At 46.3% G+C, this 20,412-nt stretch overlaps 1 protein-coding gene and 1 non-coding gene across 2 annotated transcripts in view; one reads left to right on the top strand and one right to left on the bottom strand.

The window, feature by feature from the left end:
- LOC122368565 (dynein axonemal heavy chain 10-like) overlaps window positions 1-20,412 on the top strand; it is a 44,800-nt gene that overhangs the window by 23,771 nt on the left and 617 nt on the right. Inside the window, exons 56-89 of the mRNA XM_043342597.1 lie at window positions 1,386-1,473; window positions 1,989-2,177; window positions 2,309-2,503; window positions 2,664-2,844; window positions 3,956-4,135; window positions 4,347-4,440; window positions 4,738-4,933; window positions 5,143-5,340; window positions 5,526-5,670; window positions 5,946-6,132; window positions 6,718-6,910; window positions 7,382-7,537; window positions 7,845-8,032; window positions 8,257-8,478; window positions 13,266-13,413; window positions 13,667-13,802; window positions 14,028-14,182; window positions 14,296-14,448; window positions 14,605-14,835; window positions 15,006-15,114; window positions 15,446-15,550; window positions 15,790-15,848; window positions 15,984-16,079; window positions 16,331-16,509; window positions 16,634-16,793; window positions 17,077-17,278; window positions 17,584-17,729; window positions 17,943-18,104; window positions 18,246-18,371; window positions 18,659-18,836; window positions 18,956-19,167; window positions 19,311-19,478; window positions 19,732-19,911; window positions 20,179-20,325. Of these exons, the coding sequence (XP_043198532.1) occupies window positions 1,386-1,473; window positions 1,989-2,177; window positions 2,309-2,503; window positions 2,664-2,844; window positions 3,956-4,135; window positions 4,347-4,440; window positions 4,738-4,933; window positions 5,143-5,340; window positions 5,526-5,670; window positions 5,946-6,132; window positions 6,718-6,910; window positions 7,382-7,537; window positions 7,845-8,032; window positions 8,257-8,478; window positions 13,266-13,413; window positions 13,667-13,802; window positions 14,028-14,182; window positions 14,296-14,448; window positions 14,605-14,835; window positions 15,006-15,114; window positions 15,446-15,550; window positions 15,790-15,848; window positions 15,984-16,079; window positions 16,331-16,509; window positions 16,634-16,793; window positions 17,077-17,278; window positions 17,584-17,729; window positions 17,943-18,104; window positions 18,246-18,371; window positions 18,659-18,836; window positions 18,956-19,167; window positions 19,311-19,478; window positions 19,732-19,911; window positions 20,179-20,325 (5,464 nt within the window). The remainder of the gene's footprint in view (window positions 1-1,385; window positions 1,474-1,988; window positions 2,178-2,308; window positions 2,504-2,663; window positions 2,845-3,955; window positions 4,136-4,346; window positions 4,441-4,737; window positions 4,934-5,142; window positions 5,341-5,525; window positions 5,671-5,945; window positions 6,133-6,717; window positions 6,911-7,381; window positions 7,538-7,844; window positions 8,033-8,256; window positions 8,479-13,265; window positions 13,414-13,666; window positions 13,803-14,027; window positions 14,183-14,295; window positions 14,449-14,604; window positions 14,836-15,005; window positions 15,115-15,445; window positions 15,551-15,789; window positions 15,849-15,983; window positions 16,080-16,330; window positions 16,510-16,633; window positions 16,794-17,076; window positions 17,279-17,583; window positions 17,730-17,942; window positions 18,105-18,245; window positions 18,372-18,658; window positions 18,837-18,955; window positions 19,168-19,310; window positions 19,479-19,731; window positions 19,912-20,178; window positions 20,326-20,412) is intronic.
- Trnaa-cgc lies at window positions 1,681-1,752 on the bottom strand. Its single transcript has one exon. It is a non-coding gene; the product is annotated as a tRNA-Ala (tRNA).

Below are 20,412 nucleotides of genomic sequence, written 5' to 3' on the forward strand. Positions count from 1 at the left end.
CGCGCGTGACTGGGGGGGGGGGGGGCTCTCCAGAGCCCCCCTCCTATTTCCGAAACTGCTGGGCCGATCGTCAAAATTCAAACCGCGTCTGATAGCCCTGGAAAAAACTGTCGAACGAAACCTATTTTCATTGACCTCGAGGTCACCGATGACGTCACAGGTCAGGTCAAAGTAAAAATTATCGACATTTTTGCTAGTTCACAGTTTAGGCTCTGACCGCTGGCTGACAAGTCCGATCAGGCTTATTTGTGGTTTACGCACTCCTTGAGAGATGCCTTAGATACACTGAGGGTACCGAACTTTTACTTCGAATTTTTTAGGCCAAGGCCAGGTCATCCTAGGTCACCAAAATTGTATATCATGTATCGGTCACGTGACGCATGTTTTATGGTCCATTTTACTCGTAGATTTCGAAAATAGTGTCGTCTGTGTCACTTGAGGTCATTGTCAGCTGAATTTACCGGAGGTCAGGTCACTTTCAGGTCAGAAAAGGTCAAATTTGGAAAAAATGAAATTTTCAACAAAAAAGGTGCCTATCAGATGCAGTTTGAGCTCAGAAACACGATGGTGCCATTTATATTGCTGTACGACGTCAAAAACGTACTGAAAAATGGATTTGAAAAATATGTGATTGTAAAATTTTGACAATAATGCGAATAACTTGGCTATTTTTGAAGATATTGGGTTAAAACGTGTAAATGTAGTTCATCAGTGTGTGTTCTATCACATATATTCCGGTTTTTGCGAAAAGTTAAAAGCTTTTTAAAAAAATCAAAAAATATATTTTTTGTTATTGTAAATACATATTTAAAAAAAAAATCGAAAATTTGAGATAGCAGTTAGATAGCTACGTGTATGTATTTGTAGTTTATTCATGCAAAGAAAATGGATCTAGCTTTAAAACTTTGCTCTTGAGAGCGTTTGCCGTAATTCAGTATTTTGCATAAAAAACGGCCGACATGACGTCACTCTGACGTCATTTCCGGCCAAACTATTGTAGCTAGAAAGTTGAAATTCTAACACAAGGTTTCAAATTGATGCGTCTGAGGGTACCGCAAGTCACGTGTTGATCCGTCAAACGGTTTAGAAGATATTGCTGAAAAACGGGAGGGGGGCTCTGTAGAGCCCCTCCCCCAGTCATGCGCGGGTTAATAAACATTTGACTTGTTATCAATCATATTTCATACCTTCGTAGCTTTATACTTGTTATGTGTGCCCCAGCTGCCTGAGTGTTTGACGTCATTGAAGATAATTATGTGACATGTGCACATTTAAAACTTTTACAAATAGCAACCCTTTCTTGCCCTCAAACTCGGTGTTGAAATTCACTGCTCTATCTTGAATATTTACACTTCGATCGCTCTGACGTGTCTCCCTCCCCTCAGCATCCTGTCTGGTCACCTGCAGCCGTTTGAGCCGGCCATTACGGAGCTGGCCGTACCGCTCACCACGGCCACCATGCAGCTCTACCAGGTATGTATCGAGTAGATGAACCGGCCATTTCAGAGCTGGCCCCATATCAATTAACTTTACACATACATTCATGGGGAGGGAGGCTTAGCTCAATCAACTCATAAGGCGGACTTTTTTTGGCTAGAATAACATTATCCGAAGGCGTCATCGCTAAAGCAGGCACCGCAATACACATTACACAGTTTCCTGGCCATAAAGGAAGGGCGTTGGAGATGTCGGGGTTTGAACCCGAGGCCTCTCACATGCGAAGCGAGCGCTCTACCACTGAGCTACATCCCCTGGCGCCCGGACCGGTCTTTGTCGCTCCGGCAGCGATACGATGGAATTTGCTTTTATTTGTGATGAAATCTAAATAGCTTTTACAATAAACCAGGCTATCAATATAGCTTGATTGATCGCTCCCATGCTGTTCTTCCTCAATCAGGCGAGGCTCATGTGCGGACCCAGTTGAGAAGCATATAGGAGGCAACTACCGACCAAATTATAGGTATGCGGATGCCCCCACTCCTCCACAGGCGATTGTGAGGCTGCTGCCGCCGACGCCGTCCCGCTTCCACTACCTGTTCAACCTCCGCGACCTGAGTCGCATCTTCGGCGGCCTGTGCCAGACCAGTCCGGAGCGGTTCACCAAGACCAAGCAGATGGTGCGCTGCTGGCGCAACGAGTGCCTGCGCGTGTTCGCCGACCGACTGATCGATGACCAGGTGAGAATTCCTAGCGCGAGGGGATGTAGGCCGATCTTAACTGTTGTGCTGTTATGTTAATTGCATGTGAGCCCCCTTTTGGTAGAACCAATGCAGATCCGTACCTTATATGTGTCTTTCGTTTTCGGCAGGACTTTGCGGTGGTGTCTGGCCAGCTGGTGCAGCTGATGGCCGATAACGTCGGACAGCACAGCGACGAATGGACCGAGTACGTGCTCCGAGACCCTATCCTGTTCGGCGACTACCGAAACGCCCTCGAGTCGGACGTGCCGAGGCTCTATGAAGACATGCAGGACTACGACGCATCCAAGGCGCTCTTCCAAGAGGTACAGTTGTGTGTTAACGAGTTGATGACCTTTTGCTGTTTAGTTCTGCTATTTTTGGCAGAATTGTCATGCAATTTTTAACGAACGAATCGAACAAGCTGGTACTGAATGTTGTAAAATATCACGAGTGTTATTCTTATCAGCCTCCATCGATCCACAGATAATGGAGGAGTACAATGAGCGCGGCAACAACAAGCTCCAGCTGGTGCTGTTCGACGACGCCCTGCAGCACCTGACTCGGATCCAGCGGGTGCTCAGGATGGTGCAGGGCCACGCGCTGCTGGTCGGCGTTGGAGGATCGGGAAAACAGAGCCTGACCAAGCTGGCCGCCTTCACTGCAGGTGTGGGGCTGCCTTACGACAGTGTCCGAGCTATCAAAATTCAGCAGTTTTTGTAGTTCGTTTTTACAGTAGTGCTTGCGACAATTTAAAATGCCTGTAATCATACTTTTTAGTGGTTTAGGTAAGGATAGGTTATTATTAGTATTTAACTTATTCTTCTCAAACTCTCAAGGTAATTATTTTACGCCAAAATTGTTTCTAAAACATGCGACATATTTTGCGTTTGTCACCGGACAAGATACAAGCTTATTTGCACTGTCATGGAATATAATATAGGATGGGTCTCGGCCGTCTGATGGGTACATACAGTCGGCAACACTTAACCAGTCCAAGACTTATGCTTGGTCTGACGTGATGTGCCGTTATACGAAGCCCATATATCGTATATCGTTTTTCCTTGCTAAGGCTGCCCAGGTAAGGACTAAGAAGACAGTTGCGCAAACCCAAATGTTCCAAAGTGAACGGTGACATTTAGAGCGGGAAATTCCGAATGAAGGTAAGTGGGTGTCAAGTGGTTTAGTTACATGATGTTTAAGATATTCTTTTCAAAATGTATAGCAGAATCCGTGAAGCATGCAGCTAGGAAAGTCCAGTTACGCCGGAAGGGTTTTTTAGTTGGTATAGATAATAGGCCATGGCATGAAATATATAAAAAACACTGTCATTTGGTTGATATGAATTGGCTCAATACAATTTATTACCTACGTTAATTTTTGCTGGAATATTATGTCGAATTGATAAAGTTTTCATCATGTGGGTATCAGGTGATTGTAGATATGCAGGTTTAATTGTCGTACTCTCTTTACATTTGGTCACAAAATTAGAAGTCAGGGTCACGAACAACACCCAAAGCAGCCCAGAACAGAACTGTTTATTTTGCTTTCGCCCTTATCCGCAAAGATGCATTTGTTGTGCCTGCTCAACTGATAACATCATGCGTTCATGCTTTCAATGTTACCTTGAAGTTAAGATTAGGTAGGTAATTATCTGTTCCCGCTTTTTCATAGGCCAAAGGCACTCAACGATTGCGATTTTTTTAGGATTCGGTCGGGTTAAGGTCGTCTTAGCAATCTTTTCACTGGTTTGTTTATCACTGTTGTCTGTTTTACAGGTTGTGAAGTATTTGAGATCCAGTTGAGTCGCGGTTATGACGAGAGCTCATTCCGAGACGACTTGAAAGTGTTGTACGACAAGCTGGGTCTCCAGAACAAGCCGATGGTCTTCATGTTCTGTGACAACCACGTTGCAGAGGAGGGATTCCTTGAACTTATCAATAACATGCTGACATCAGGTATGTTTGGACGAAAAGAATGACTAGCTACTTAGCTAGCTACATCGTCATATTTATCTCTGGATCGCACGATTGTTTATCGAACTGTTTACCAGAAGGGAATACTTGGCTTAGCGTCTGGGAGATTATCGGCAGCACATATTTTATTTATTTCTTATGTACATTTCTAAGCCCGCTGGATGTATTGTTCCATAATCCATTTGCGTTTCAGGAATGGTGCCAGCTCTTTTTGGTGAAGACGAGAAGGATCAGATATTGGGAGCCGTAAGAGATGAGGCAGTCAAAGCCGGATATGCCATACAAAAGTAAGAGGGTCGCATTGATATCTACTTGGGTATCGCTTTGTCATGCGACGATTTTTACACTGACTAGGCCCAGACGTAGTACATATATCGAGCGCCTTGCTGTTTCGGATTGGGTGACATTTAATTGTTTAAGTGCATTCTATCTAGCATAATGTTGAATAGCTATGGATATGTTGCTGACTGACATACTATTATATCTTAAGTAGATGTTTCCAATCATATGTGTCGATATCGTTGAAAAATACGATGTTGCTTTGTGATATACCTAACCCTCCGCCTTCTGGTTCATCTCCGTAGAGAGAGTGTGTGGCAGTTTTTCGTCGACCGGTGTGTGCAGAACCTGCACGTGGTGCTCTGCATGTCTCCCACGGGTCAGCAGCTCCAAATCCGCTGCCGAAACTTCCCTGGCCTCGTCAACAACACCACCATCGACTGGTTCCAGCCATGGCCGGAGCAGGCGCTGTACGCCGTGGCCAGTGTCTTCTTAGCCGAGGTCTGTCGGTTTATCATACTTTGTGGGCTTACCTTTTTATTTCTGTCAACAAATTTCCGTAGTCAGAAGTTTTTTTCATGACTTCGAATGTTTTAATGTTTGCTAAACTATCAAGCATGCTTAATTTCTATGAATCCATTCACTTCACTGTCGGCTTATATTTGGAGCTCAAGATATAAGCGTACGAACAATTTGTTGTGGATTCGCAGGTGGCGTTGGTTCCAGACCAGCACCGTGCGTCTGTGGTGGCTCACGTGGTTCAGGTGCACACATCGGCACAGCTGGCCAGCGTGCAGTACCAGCAGAAGCTGCGCCGCGTCAACCACTGCACGCCCAAACACTACCTGGATTACATCAAAACCTACTTACGGCTCCTACAGGAGAGCAACGAATATAATCTCGCGCAGGTGAACTGGGCGTGAAAGTGCCTCCATTTGTGATATTTTACCGTGCTATTTCAGATAATAAGCTGGTATTGGCTATTTTTGTTTCCAGTACGTTTGTGTTATCATGAGATCACATTTTTCATAGGGATAGTTACGTGACAAAAAAAAACTGGGGACACTTGACGAAAACGAATCGTTGTTTGCAGTGTGAGCGTCTTGGCGGCGGTCTGCAGAAGATAGCCGAGGCCCGTGAGCAGATCCACGAGCTGAACCAGCTCCTTGAGGTGCAGAAGGTGGCCGTGCTGGAGAAATCGGCAGCCTGCGAGAAGCTCATTCAGGAGATCGCCCAGGGTACGCCAGGAAGTGACCGAACCTTTTATAAGACGTCGAGTATCACGCCTAGGCGCTGCAGCTTCAACGACGCAGTGTGCTTGAGTTCAATTGTCATTCAGTGAAAAAAACTGAAGCTTGGGTGAAGAAATTATATGAAAAATAATGATAACTTCTAAAAGTAAATTCATTGTTCGAACAAAAGTGAAAGTTTCAAGCTCTTGGGATCTTTAGCTCTTAGCATCTGGTAAAATCTCATTAGATGACCTTGCTGACTACTTTTTGTCGCTTTACAGGCACGGAAGAGGCATCCCAGAAGAAAGAGTTTGCTATATCGAAGAGCAAAGAGATTGAGACAAGCAGCAAAGTTATATCACGCGAGAAGAGAGAGGCAGAAGAAGTGTTATCAGAGGCCCTGCCGGTCTTGGAGGCCGCTCGTCTGGCACTAGAGGATCTCGAAAAGTCCGATATCACTGAAATCAGGTGATTAAACTGGATTGGAGTGAGGAGGGCTAACGAGGCGTGACAAATTAACACGGCTATGTATGCTGTGATGGTTAGGTCTTGACGTTTTGAGCGATGTGTAACTGCAACGTTTTCAGCGCATTAAATCAAATCATTAATTGGACGAAACGCTGATAGAGTCATATTTGCCTGTTTGTAACTTTTCGGTCACCAATTCTTGTGTCGATAGTAAGCGTACCTACATATCGCTCCGTCGGTTGATATCTCTTTTTGACATATGATCTATTTTATGCTGCAATTTTACCAGTTTGTGGAGCAGGTAAGTACTATCTTGTCCCTTTCATTTTGGGTCCTCTCGTGTGTCGTTTAGCGACGCCCAAAACCAATCACAGAGGTAGGCGATCCTCCTTGGCTCTGCAAAATGGATAATGTCATTGTTTTACTGTGCGCTCTTTGGTCGCACATCGCATTCGAGGGTCGCAAACGGCTTGCATTTTCAATTGTACATTACTGTCGTGTCTTTACGGTTAATATGTCGGGCTGGCACAGCTGACTGATACTGATATATGAAATACTGCTCCTGACGGGTGTTCTGCCGTACAGGTCATTCGCTACTCCACCGAAGCCGGTGCAGGCGGTCTGTGAGTGCGTGGTGGTGATTCGCGGCATCAAGGACGTCTCCTGGAAGGGCGCCAAGGGCATGATGTCTGATCCATCTTTCCTGAGGACATTGCAGGAGATGGACGTAGATGCCATACCGCAGTCCGCCATTAAGACCGTCAAAGGATTCCTGAAGGTCAGGATTGTCGGAAGTGCCATATTTGTGATTTGGTTGTACGACCTGCTTGGGTAGTTGGGCGTCATACAGTGCAGCGATAGTTTGGTGTCTGCTGGTGCTAGTGGATGTGTCATCTCACCAATTGTTCAAGGAACGTCGAAAACAACGTTAATTGAAGTGTTCCTCTTGAAATGCGCTTATGTCTGCTAGTGGCAAATAACGTCCTACAATTTTGCTCAATCCGAGGTGCACAATTACGTTATGAAAGAAATCATGTACATATACACCTCATCCATCGTGTAGGCAAAGACCATAACAGACAGTATTACGCATAGTGACCAGAATGACTGAACCTACAGGGATTTGGTATAATATGAATATGCAGCAATTTGAATAATTATTAACAATGTCAAAATGATATGATTGTATGTTGTATATTCTGCCCCATTGCATGCAACGTTCTAAACTTCTTCATGTTTTGTTTTAAAGGAGCTGAAAATGAGCGAAGACGAGATGCGTGCTGTGTCACGAGCGGGTGCTGGCCTCCTGAAGTTCGTCAATGCTGTTATGTCCTACTGTGACGTGCTCAAAGAGGTCCGACCCAAACGTGAGAAGGTGGCGCAGCTTGAGAAAGATTTCTACGCGGTGAGTAACCATACCTACTCTTATAATAATTGACACTGTCTTTTTTTCTTGCTTCACGTGACATGGTTTGTCCATATCTTAAATGAAATGTGAAGCTAAATATTCATTGAAGTCCGTTGTTTGGTCGAAGCATTTTCGTCAAAGAAGTTCAAAAGCTTCTTTTTACGATTAATCATAGCCCGTTTAGATCGCCTGTATAACATTTTACGACAATCTTCCGAATGATCTTCTCGTCAGTTCTGTTTGCCGTTTTGTTAAGCTTCTCTCCTCTATATTTTTTTAATTTATTTCCCTCCTCCGACCCCAGGCCAAAAAAGAGCTAGACGCAACAAATGCCGAGGTGGAGCGGATCGAGCAGCTGATGGCCGAATTGAACGCCAAGTTCGAGACAGCCAAGGAGGAGCGTGCCATTCTGCAGGCTGAAACGGAACTGATGATGAAGAGGCTGGACGCTGCCGACAGGCTCATCAACGGACTGGCGTCGGAGAATGAGAGGTGAAGAACAGTGTATTATACGCCTAATTTTAGTTGCTTCAATTGAGAATTTTGGAGCACTAATCGTATGAGGTGGAATTGCAAACGAATGATATGACCTGCATTTTACATCCAAATGGATAGTTCGATCAGTATGGAATGAAACGTATGCATACGATCCTAATGCCCATGAGTCTTCTTTCAGATGTCCCCGTTCTCATTTTACCTGTGGCTTGTCTCGGCAGGTGGACCCAGACGCTGAAGGAGTTGGGCGAGCAGCGTATTCAGCTGATGGGAGACTGCCTGTTGAGCTCGGCGTTCCTGTGCTACGTGGGGGCGTTTACCTGGGACTTCCGTAACCAGCTGGTGTACACGGACTGGCAGGCGGACTTGAGGGAGCGCGAGGTGCCGATGTCGCAGCCGTTCAAACTAGAGGCCGTGCTCACCGATGACGTGGAGATCTCCAAGTAGGTCACAGCACAAGGGATAATTGTATTGGTGTGTGACTGTGTAGAGAGGGTTGGGTAATGCGACATTGTTTTTGCAGACTGATAGCTGGGGCGTTCCACGACAGATCGACCAAAAAAATTGCGAAATAACACCCTATCTCTCATATTTTGATGAAAATTCGTTTATGGGGTTATCTTGCCCGGCGATTCGTGTTGTGACATTTTCAATCTCATTCGTCGAATACTTTGGGAGATATTGCCCCAGGCAACTTAACGGCTATCATAAAAACTCTAAGTTTCATCCCCACATATTTAGCTAAATACCCATCAGATTCATATAAAACTGCATGTCATCACAATTAGAATTAACCAAAGATTTTCGTGACATCAATTATTTTTGAAAATTTTTATTTTTAATTTTTTAAACATGAAATTGATTTATAAAAATCAAATTTTGAGAACGTGGCCATCTTTTTTTACAATTTATTTTTGCAGCAAAAGTCTTGTGAACGCATTGACTTTCAATGATGAAAATATTAAAAACATGTTTTTCCCCTAAAGGTCGCTATACAACATTGAATTTCGTCGTACAGTGGAAAAAACAACAATAACTGTCAACCGGTCTGAACGGAGTACGGTCAAATGTGATCAAGAGCTCATTGCAACGCTGTTATTTTTTTAGAGATGCTTAAGACACCTACGAAAGCAAAGCTAGGACCCAAAGATCCAAAAACGTCATAATGGCGTATTGTTTCAAGAGAGCGAGGTTTAACGCCCTGTGGCCAAGGGAGCGAATGCTGCCCACCTTTGACGGTTTGCTTATCACTGCTGGGGACTCATTGGCGATAGAGTGCTGAAGCCGGAAAGTTATTACAATTCATCTAGTTGATTTATCTTGTGACATCAAATGAACTTTCATATAAGGTCACTTTACTGAACTATGACGTCACGTAATTGAGCCTATCTAATGCTTAAAAATGTCACTATTGCGAAACGCCAAACAATAGTTTACGGGGAGAACGTAATTCACGCATTCTTTGCAAGGTCCGATGCTTTAGTTTTGATATTGGACCTTGTGTGACGTCATAGTGACGCAACGTCATTTATGACGTCACTAACGCTGATTGAGTCGAGAGTTTTTCGTTAATAGATTCCGAACAAAATGACGACATTGAGGGGAGGGACATCAATGTACTCAGAATGAGCTGTCGAACCGACAGATACTTTTGCTGTAGGTAGGTATTATCTCAATCGACCAGTTTCGTGACCTGAAACACTTTGCCAGATACCGAAATGACGGTGCTGCGACCATTTAGGGGATTTATTGACCGAAAATTGGATCCCTGCCTCAAGACATTTGATCTGACCTCAGGTCACCGGTTGGCCGTAATGATAAAACTTTATTTGGAAGAGGTCAGCTTAAGATGTTTTCCTCAGGTCTAGGCCACATCAAAACCGCTTAGGTAAAGAAGCTGGTCAAATGAGGCCATTTCAGCCGTTTTCACGACGGATATCAGACGAATCTAGCCAAATCTTTTACTGCAGCTATTTTCATAACGTAATTTTATTCTAATGTTTGAGTAAAAAGTAACGACTGATAATTTGATAAATAAGGTGAATAAACAACTAGCGCAACCTAACCTAAAAACAATTAAGAATCAACTATGAACCAAATTTGACCAAATCCCATCAAATATCAGTATGTAAATGTGTGTCAGATAACCGTCGTGAAAACGGCTATTGTAAGTATATGATTCGGTTCAGCAAAGTTCCCTGAGTTCACTGGTGGCTTACTCGACTCGTTAGAATAATTCCATTCAGTCATTGACAAAAAGAAAACCGATGACCTCACACGCCCATACAAAGTAACGGCATATACGACGCATTGCAAGGTCCTCAATGCAAAACCTAAGAATCGCTCATTGCAAAAGTGTATGAAATCACGATTACAGGCGTTTGAGATGGGCTTGGATCATTTTCGGCATCTAAATAACAGTTTCAATGTTTCAATATTTCCCATTGACTTATATTAGTGAAGTCACGTGACCAGCCTGAGCTCGGGTGAAAATTTAGGAAAGTTGGAGGAATTTGTGTTGTGAAATCTCAAGAGCCGTTACTGCCGTTACTTGTTTCATCCCCTGCAGAAGGTTCCCATACACTGATAGCACAGTGCAAAGCTGCAACTTTTTGCATCATTCCGGATTCCGATGTTTATTTGTGACGTCATAGGTCAGTAAGCTGACCTTAGCCTGTTCTGTTGGTGTCAACAGATTTGGATTAAATCAATGTTGAAGTGTGTCAACTTTCAGCTCTCTAGCCTTACAGCGTTGCAAACAATATCGAGAAAACCGTTGGGGCTGCACATCAAACCCTCCCCTTCGGCCGGGTGGGAATAACAATACTAATAAAGTGAATGTTAGTGAAACATGGAGCATCATCCCAAGCCACTCACTACCTCGAAATGCATTAATTTCAAAACGTTAGAGATGTTTCCAGTTCCAAGAAAACAGAATACAATATCGGCGAGTTTTCAAGTACTTGTAGGTAACTTTGTCACCCCCACCTACTCTGACCTGGTCACGCCCCTGACAATTGCAATCAGTTACCTTCAAATGCCACATTTTGATGCTCGTATAATTTTTTGTGGCAAATTTATTCATCAAAATTACTGAAAGCCCATTATTACAAGGACAGAGCTAACTTCATGCGATTACTAGCTAGAGCCTTCTCTTCATTTGACTCTAATACAGCCTCGGCTCTTATGAACGGAAGTTGTGTAGGTATGTCCGGCCACAACGTTCGATTCACAATTTTGATAATTCCTAATGTTTCATTGGCGGATCCAGCCGGACGTTTTTTTTTTTGGGGGGGGAGGGGGGGGGGGGGCAAATGGCCGAAATGGCCCCTTCCTTTCCATGCACCGCCATAGGCGCAATGTTAAAACTTGGGTCTTTTTTGGGGGGGCAAACGGGCTTGGGGGGAGCATGGCCGTACCCCCCCCCCTTGGATCCGCCAGTGTAACGTTTCATCAGTGCAAGCTGCTTAGAAGCATATCAGAATTACATGCGAGGCAGCCGATATCAGTGTTCAGCTCAAAATTAATTTTTTGACCGTCATTGAACAATGTTCGAAGCTACAGCGAAAGTGAAGCAAAAATCATTCAATAATCGCATGCCTGTTTTGTAAGTGTGGTGTAAGTGCCAGGCTTTTATTTCTAATTTTCATGAAACAGTTCGAGGGTATGAGGGTAGGAGAATGATTGGCTCTGGAAGGCATCACCAAATGTTCCCTTTTACTACAAACATTGTCGTAAACAAAAAATTATATAAAAAGTTAAAGGCAAAACATGTCTCCAATTTTTTGGATATTTAATTTTCATATCCAGAGGCATCTTTTGGCATAATGTTTTTGTCAAAAATTAAATGGCCACCTTTTGAAAATCGAAAATCAAAAATTCATTATTTCAAAAAATCTTGTGATTTTGAAAATTTTCAAAATATTTTGGTTGAATAATTTTCTACAGTCAATGAGGATTCCAATGATATGCATATTAATGTAGGTTACTGGCTATATTTTTTGATAATACGAGTTTAAAAGAGGGTTACTCTGGGCATTTTGAAAAATGCCTCTGGCTATAACTCGTAAACCGTTCGTAGTATGACGCTAAAAATAAGAGATTAAGAATCTACGGTACGGATAACCCCTTGGACGCAATTTCATCAAAATCTGAGAGGTAGGGTGTTATGGCTTGGTCGATCTGTCGTGGAACGCCCCAGCTGTCGTTACTGTGATTAGGGGAGAGCGGGGTGAGTTGTATCATGGACAAGTAGTATCAGAGCGAATTTCGCCAAAACTATCCGCCAGATCGCAGACTTGACGCTACTGTTCGGGACGCCGCGTTGCGCGCCGTCTTTCCGTGTTGTGCCGTCAACAAGAGTGGACGCGTTTTCGGGCGAGTAACGAAAATGTGTTTTGATGGGTCCTTAGTAAGAAATGCGTTCTTTAGGAAATATATGTTTTTGGCTTTTATATGTTGAGAGCTTTCTATTGTTTTACCACTATAAGTGAGAGTCAACATTGCTCTTAATCACAACATAATTCGTTTCGCGCAACGAAACATGGCGTATAGCGTTTCATAGACCTTCTCTTGAAATGACGCACTTGGACAAGTTGTATCAGAGTGTGGTGGGGAATGTTGTATCAGTGATACTACAACAGTGATGTCAGTGATATCAGTGATATCAGTGATATCAGTGATAGCAGTGATACTACAGTGATACGGTGATAATACATTTAGTTTCGGACAAACAGATCGCGTTATGCGCTTATATTGAAGAAATGGTTCAATGATTTTGCTATAGGGTCATCCGTACCCTTCAGCGACACCAAGAAATCGTTGATCTGCTGGCTGGAGCTGGACGTCGCTATTCAGGATACTTTTCTTGTTCTCTGGACTGTGTAGAAGTGTATATACAACGTCACACTTTCTAATCATAAACCGTTGATACATCTTTACCCACCGTGCGGTACAACTTACCTCACTAGTGAGGCGAATTGTATCAATTGAAGTGGTCCCATTTAAAGCGAGGTGTAGGCAAGATAAGAAACCTTAGCGTAACGCGCAGGAGAGTGTATGTAGACAAACGTTGAAGCTTTCCTTTGGTATAGCAACGGTCATTCTCCTTGTTAAATCTAAGGAGAAATTTGACCTAGAGTAAAAACTGATACAACTCACCTCGTTCTCCCCTACTTGGAGAAGCTAATTCGACATACTGACAGCTGCTGTTTGTGTCGTTCCGCTATAGGTGGAACTCTGAAGGCCTGCCTCCGGATGAGCTCTCTGTCCAGAACGGCATCCTGACGACGCAGGGCTCCCGGTTCCCGCTCTGTATCGACCCGCAGCAGCAGGCACTAAACTGGATCAAAAAGAAGGAGCAGAACAATAACCTCAAGGTGATACATCTTACGGATTTACACGAGGCGTTGGTTACAGCAGATCGCGTGATCTAAGCCGATAATTTAATTTTGGAGGCCTTGGCTTGTGTTCTGTGCATCCCAGGGCATTCAGATTATATTGACGCATGAGGCTGCGAGGTCATTTATGCTATAAAGTTTGAGCATACTGTGTTTCAATGTACCAAAGCATTTCTTTTATGTGCACGTATGCTTATAACTGCTGAGTTGACTGCCGTAATCCTTTTTGCAGGTGGTTACCTTCAGCGACAGCGACTTCCTACGGCAGTTGGAGGTAGCCATCAAGTACGGTTTTCCAGTTCTTGTACAAGATGTCGAGGAATACATCGACCCAGTGATCGACAACGTCCTAGAGCGCAACATCAAACGTAAGTGACGAAATGTTGCTCAGAAATGCTCCGTGTTTCTGACGATGATTTGAGCAGCAAGGAAGTGAAGACTTTTTGCTTATCGCAATGTCGTGATAGCTCAAACGACATTGTGCAGCCTGTACAATAGTACAGGCTGTACTTTGCTCGTAGTGAACACATCAGAAGCTTTATTTGGTGGGTCATTGTTGCTTCTTTAACACCTAGCGTGGTTTTCTTTTTTAGATGAGCAAGGTCGCGTTTTCGTGATGCTCGGAGACCGTGAAGTGGACTACGACAATAACTTCCGGCTCTATCTTAACTCCAAGATGACGAACCCCATCTACTCCCCGGCCGTGTTTGGAAAGGCGATGGTTATTAACTACACTGTGACGACCAAGGTAATGCATTGTTATGTAGATAAAAAACTAGCAGTTTGAGATATTTGATAAGACTTATTCTAAGGATCCCGTTCTTGCAGCCAGGTTAATGATTCCATATCTCGCTTGGGCAGGGCTTGGAAGACCAGCTACTGAGTGTGGTAGTCGGCTCGGAGAGAAGAGATCTAGAGGAGCAACGCGAAAACCTTATCTCAGAGACGAGCCAGAACAAACGTCTTCTCAAGGACCTGGAGGACGCCCTGCTCCGAGAGCTCTCCACCTGCCAGGTCGGTAGTGGCGCTTGATCTGCTATACTCGGTGTCGACGTGATCTGGTGATCTGTTTGGGAGTACTCAGTGAGTTTCTACCAATGCTGCTGCTCACTATTATGAGTCACTGGTTTTCCGTACGTTTATCTCACGGCCGGCCTGTCGATCCTGCAGGGTAACATGCTGGACAACACGGAGCTACTGCAGACCCTGGAGGACACCAAGGAGAAGGCCACCGAGGTGTTCGAGAAGCTCGAGCTGGCCGCCACCACGGCCACCGATATCGACCGGCTCCGAGACGGCTTCCGGCCGGTGGCCAAGCGGGGCGCGCTGCTCTTCTTTGTGCTCTCGGACATGGCCACCGTGAACTCCATGTACCAGTACTCGCTGGCCGCCTACCTACAGGTGAGTTCCCCGTCACACACATAAATCACAATATTGCATTATAAACACTTTTTATGTAAGTGTTCACGACATGACACAGCATGGTTGCGTTACCTGGTTTTAACGAGCTTTTTCACTTGCTTTGCCTTTTGGCTTTATGGCGCTTGTATCTAACGGCTATATTTTTTCAGGTGTTCTCGTACTCACTGAAGAAAAGTATGCCGGACACAGTACTAACAAAGCGACTCAGGAATATTATCGATACTCTCACCGAAAACGTGTATGACTACGGATGCACTGGTGAGCGATTACCAATGGCAACCGGCGGCCGTACCCAGTCGAGACTTCGTGCATTTGTATCAAGTCTGGTGTGATGAACAGCATAGGCGGTGGAACGGGGGGGGGGGTGCACCGGTTCACCGATCCCCCCTTGATTTTGACGTTTTAACATTAGCCCTATGGGCGTTGCATGGAAAGAGTGGGACCAAAAGTCGGCACTGCCCCCCCCCCCCTTATTTGAAGCTGTTCCGCCGCTACTGATGAACCGCACCAACAAATCGAAACAGTCATAAGATTAAGCATCACTGCGAATTTTGCAGCGGTTATTTTCATGTGTTTGTGCTGATTTCAGGCATCTTCGAGCGGCACAAGCTGCTGTTTTCCCTGCAGATCACCGTCACCTTACAGCGCAGCGAGCTATTCGTCACTCAGCCTGAAGTGGACTTTTTCATAAAAGGTGGAAGGGTTAACCATGACATGGGCATCAGAAGGAAGTAAAATATTGACTCATTCGTCAAGCAAGGTTAAAAAAACGAAGTAAAACAAAGATATCCACTATTCTATATATAATTAAAAGGTGTGGAAAGTAGCATGCAAAATAGTTTTGAAACTCCCGACAGCTAACTATTGAAATGCTGGCTGCCTTTGGCAAAATATAAAAAATGTGGCGCATACGATGAAATAAACCTTTTTCAGGAAACGTTTCGGTTGAGAAAACGTCGACCGCCAAACCTGCCGACTGGATACCTGACAAGGTGAGGGTGTTTGACGTTTGAGATGAACCTGATGTTGAGTATTATTACGGTTGAAAGTGATAAATCAACTTCAGCGAACGAAGACATGCATTCTTGCCCACCAATGATATCGTTAATTTGCCGGTCTCGTTTTAGGGCTGGGAGGATATTTGTCGTCTCACGATGGACTTCCCCGATCTGTTTGGAACGCTCCCGAAAGACATCCAAAAGCGGGCTGAACAGTGGCATCAGGTGAGATCACACTCGGCGATCCATTGCTCGTCATTGAATGTTGAGTGCATTGCCCAGCGAATGCCCGTTCCATAAATTTGGTGTATATTGGATCCAAATGCCTCCCAGACACCCTACGTTATTGTTCCGAAGATTACAAGTTGATGTCTGAGGGTATGTACCGACTGTCTGTAGGCTGTCCAAGCGGTGCGTTGTTCTCGAGTGGCTTTCAGTGACCCTGTTTCTGTGACTGTCTGATACTCTGCCGATAGTGGTACTCGAGCGAGCGTCCCGAGGCCGAAGAGCTGCCGGGCGTGTACGAAAAGCGCTGCACGCCGTTCCAGCGCCTGATGGTGCTGAGGTCGTTCCGCGTCGACCGCGTCTACCTGGGCGTCACCGACTACGTCAGCGAGATCATGGGAGAGAAATACGTCACGCCGCCCGTGCTCAGGTCCTGACATGGCTGGTTAAACTTGCGTGTTTGTTCATATTCAACAGGAAATAATTTGAAGAACGGGCTGGACCGATGAAACTGAAATTATGTTTTTAGTTGTCATCGTATGTATTGTTGGCAGATTTGAGGCGATCCTGGAGCAGTCGGCTCCGACCACGCCGGTGGTGTTCATCCTCTCTCCGGGCGCCGATCCGGCCGGAGATCTGATGAAACTGGCCGACAGAAACGGCTTCGGCTCCAGCCGCATCAAGTTCCTGTCGCTGGGACAGGGCCAGGAGGAGGTACAACTTACCTAGTGGGAGCCACGATTGTCGCTCTTTTCAAGGGCCGCTGCAGCCCAGTGTGTTTCTACCGTGCCACTCTTCAAATTGAATAGTTACGGCCGTATGTCGTAAGCTTTAGTAACCGTAGCGAGCAAGTACTTGATAATAGTGACACAAATTAGCGTGGGAGGTAGTTCCGCCGCCCTGCGAACGACAGTTAGTAATGGTAATGGATGGAGTGTGTATGGCTGCCATCTACATAAAGCAGGCAGTGGTTGATACGCGGACTGTGCGCCGTCAGGTGGCGATGCGGCTGATGGAGGCGGCGGTGGCGCGCGGCCACTGGCTGATGCTGCAGAACTGTCACCTGCTCGTCAGCTTCCTCAGACAGCTGGAGAAGGAGGTGGAGCGTCTGCACAAGCCGCATCCCGACTTCAGACTGTGGCTCACCACAGACCCCACGCCCGGCTTCCCGATCGGCATTCTGCAGCGCTCGTTCAAAGGTAGGGCCCAACCGGCCGACTGAAGGCGAGACGCCGTGTTACAATGCAGAGATTTGACATTCCGTAAGAGTTGCTCGGTATTCCGTAACCGTGTCCGTGACTCGACTTGCGGTAAAAATATATCATTGGCATTCTAGCCGTTTTGTTCTGCAGTGTTGGAAATATACCGGGAATAATTCATTTCTTCGATTTGCAGAACAATCACAACCCAATGTGTGATCGGCTCTGGACTTCGCTGGAAAGCTGATGTGTTGAATAATTGCATCTTGTTTGATGTTGTGTGTTTCACCTTCGTCTCCGTGCAGTGGTGACGGAGCCGCCGAACGGTCTGAAGCTCAATCTGCGCAGCACGTATTTCAAGATGCCCAGCGCCGTGCTGGACACCAACTCGGAGCACCCGGCCTTCCCCACGCTGGTCTACGTGCTCAGCTTCTTCCACGCCGTTATACTGGTCAGCAGGGATAGCACAGCTATCATGTATCCGAGCTTAACTACTTATAGTGTCCTTCGTATTGTATTTACTTGTAGCATTGGTGGGATCCTTCCGAAACATTAATTATCGCTTTGTGACGATAAGCTACTCACTTGAATGTCGCGTTTTACTGGCTTATTTTTTCCTTGGGTTCTGGACTTTCCGACGTCCTTCCCGTTACGTCTATTACAGGAGCGGCGCAAGTACGGACGTATTGGCCTGAACGTGGCCTACGACTTCAACGAGTCGGACTTCAACGTGTGCTTGGACCTGCTGACTACCTATCTGAACAAGGCGCTCGAGTCCAAGGACACACGCCTGCCCTGGGGCAGTCTCAAGTACCTAATGGGAGAGGTGCGCATCTCCAATATTTGCTTTTCCTTGTCATTATAGCGCATAAAACTAGTGTACTCAGCACTTAGCCAATAACCCGTCGTGTCTTTAACGGTCACGGTGCCAAGGTTGTCGTGTCCTTTACTGTGTCCCAATTCCCAGGTGATGTATGGAGGCCGTGTGATCGACGACTTTGACCGACGCGTCGTCTCCACTTACATGGACGAGTACATGGGAGACTTTCTGTTCGACACCTTCCAGCCGTTCCACTTCTACCGAGACGGTCAGGTGAGTGACGCGGGTCAGCCAACCGCCGGGAGCCGGTCAGCGCCGGATAACGGCTATAGAGGCAGTCACGCCTGACTGCCTGAGGTTTTATTGGTGATCGCCACTGTTACATAGTCCGCGGTTATCTAGCGCATTGGTAGTTCGGCGTATCCTCTGAGGCGGTGTTTTGTTCGACTCTCGGAGCTGAGGTAATTATGGTGAAGATTCCGTCCATGCGAGTTGTGCGACTAATGTAGTTCACTGTCCCAGCTCTAATCTAGTCCTCGTGGATGGCCGTCTGTTACCAGGTGGACTACACGATCCCGGAGGTGGGTAACCGGGACAGCTACATCGCCAGCATCGAGGAGCTGCCGCTGGCCAGCGGGCCGGAGGTGCTGGGACTGCACCCGAACGCCGAGATCGGCTACTACACGTTCTCAGTGCGCGACATGTGGCTGCACCTGGTGGAGCTCCAGCCGCGCACCGGTACGGCCCATACGCCTGACACGCTGCACTGAGGATAAGCTGTGAGGAATGGTCACTACTATTTTATCATACAGTCAGTCATTTTTACGAAATATTGACATTGACCCCTTCTGTTTCAGGTACGAGCGACTCTGGGGTCAGCCCGGAGGCGTTTGTCGGTAAGCTGGCGTCGGACATTCTGTCTCGGATGCCGGTCGTGACGGACCTGCGCCGGCTGCGGCGCCAGTACGCCGCCAGCATGACGCCCACCACTGTGGTGCTGCTCCAGGAGCTCGAGAGGTTCAACTACCTCATCGTCAAGATGCAACAGACGCTCTCCAATCTCGGCAAGGTGATACAGCAAGAAATTGGACCAATTGTGTACCCAGGGAACAGTATTATTTCACTTTTCATTTGCCTTGACGAACATGATAAGACAAACGGTTTGTTTCTCGGCGCAACGGTCGGCGGACTGACTGTGACTTTTGTCCACAGGCTCTGGCCGGTGAGATCGGCATGGATGCCGAGCTGGACAACGTGTTCCGCTGCCTTTACAACGGCCAGCTGCCGGACTCGTGGCGCAAACGGGCGCCGATCACGTGCAAGTCGCTCGGCGGCTGGATGGAGCACTTCCAGCGGCGCGTCCAGCAGTACAACGACTGGGTACGATCTGAGGGTCGCGTGACGGCTCACGCATATTGTGTGTATTGACCAGTCGTGGTACTTGTCGCTTCCTTTCTGTTCGCTTTTGTTTCTTGGGTCTACCGCTTTAGGTTTTTCACGCATATTGGTAAGAATTTGATTATCAGCGTTGTTTACCTAGATCCTGTTCGGTGCTGCTTACTATAATGCTGCTGGATGTTACATGCATTAGCTGGAAAGGTAATGTCCCGCTGTTATTTATTTATTTTTTCAGATCAACTCTGGCGAGCCGCAGGTGATCTGGCTGTCGGGTCTGGCCATCCCCGAGTCGTTCCTGACGGCTCTGGTGCAGGCCACGTGCCGCAACTCGGGCTGGCCGCTCGACAAGGCCACGCTGTTCACCCAAGTGACGCAGCACTCCAACATGGAGGAGGTGCTCGAGCGACTCACCGGGGTGAGTCGGATGAGAGCAGAAGTGGATAGGTTGACTGTGAGGGCCGTTTGGATGAAGTTTGTCTGGATACAGTTAATCGGCATAAAGGATGTTCAAAAACAACTTTGCTGGTTGTTCGGTTGTCAAGTTCTACCGGAGTGCATTTACTATCTTTTTAATTTTTAGACAGGCATTACAAAAATGTCTAATTAAAACAAACCATGCCCTCCAAAAGTCAGCTCAGGGTGTGACTGGGATGTGACAGTGTCTGCTGTCTGGTCGGTGCAGGGCTGCTACGTGGAGGGCCTGTACCTGGAGGGAGCTGGCTGGAACATAGAGGAGGGCCACCTGGAGCGGGCCAAGCCCGGGGAGCTGATCCAGGAGCTGCCCATTCTGAAGGTGGTGCCTATCGAGGTGCACAAGCTCAAACTGCAGGTCAGTCGGGGAAGGGGTGGCTATGTTGTCAACGCCAGCCCCGAGACTTTCGTAGAAGTTTGCATGCAAGGTCTTACATTGTTATTC

Source organism: Amphibalanus amphitrite, unplaced genomic scaffold (genome assembly GCF_019059575.1).
Source record: "Amphibalanus amphitrite isolate SeventyFive unplaced genomic scaffold, NRLGWU_Aamphi_draft 000032F_arrow, whole genome shotgun sequence".
In the NCBI taxonomy this organism is placed as follows: domain Eukaryota; kingdom Metazoa; phylum Arthropoda; class Thecostraca; order Balanomorpha; family Balanidae; genus Amphibalanus; species Amphibalanus amphitrite.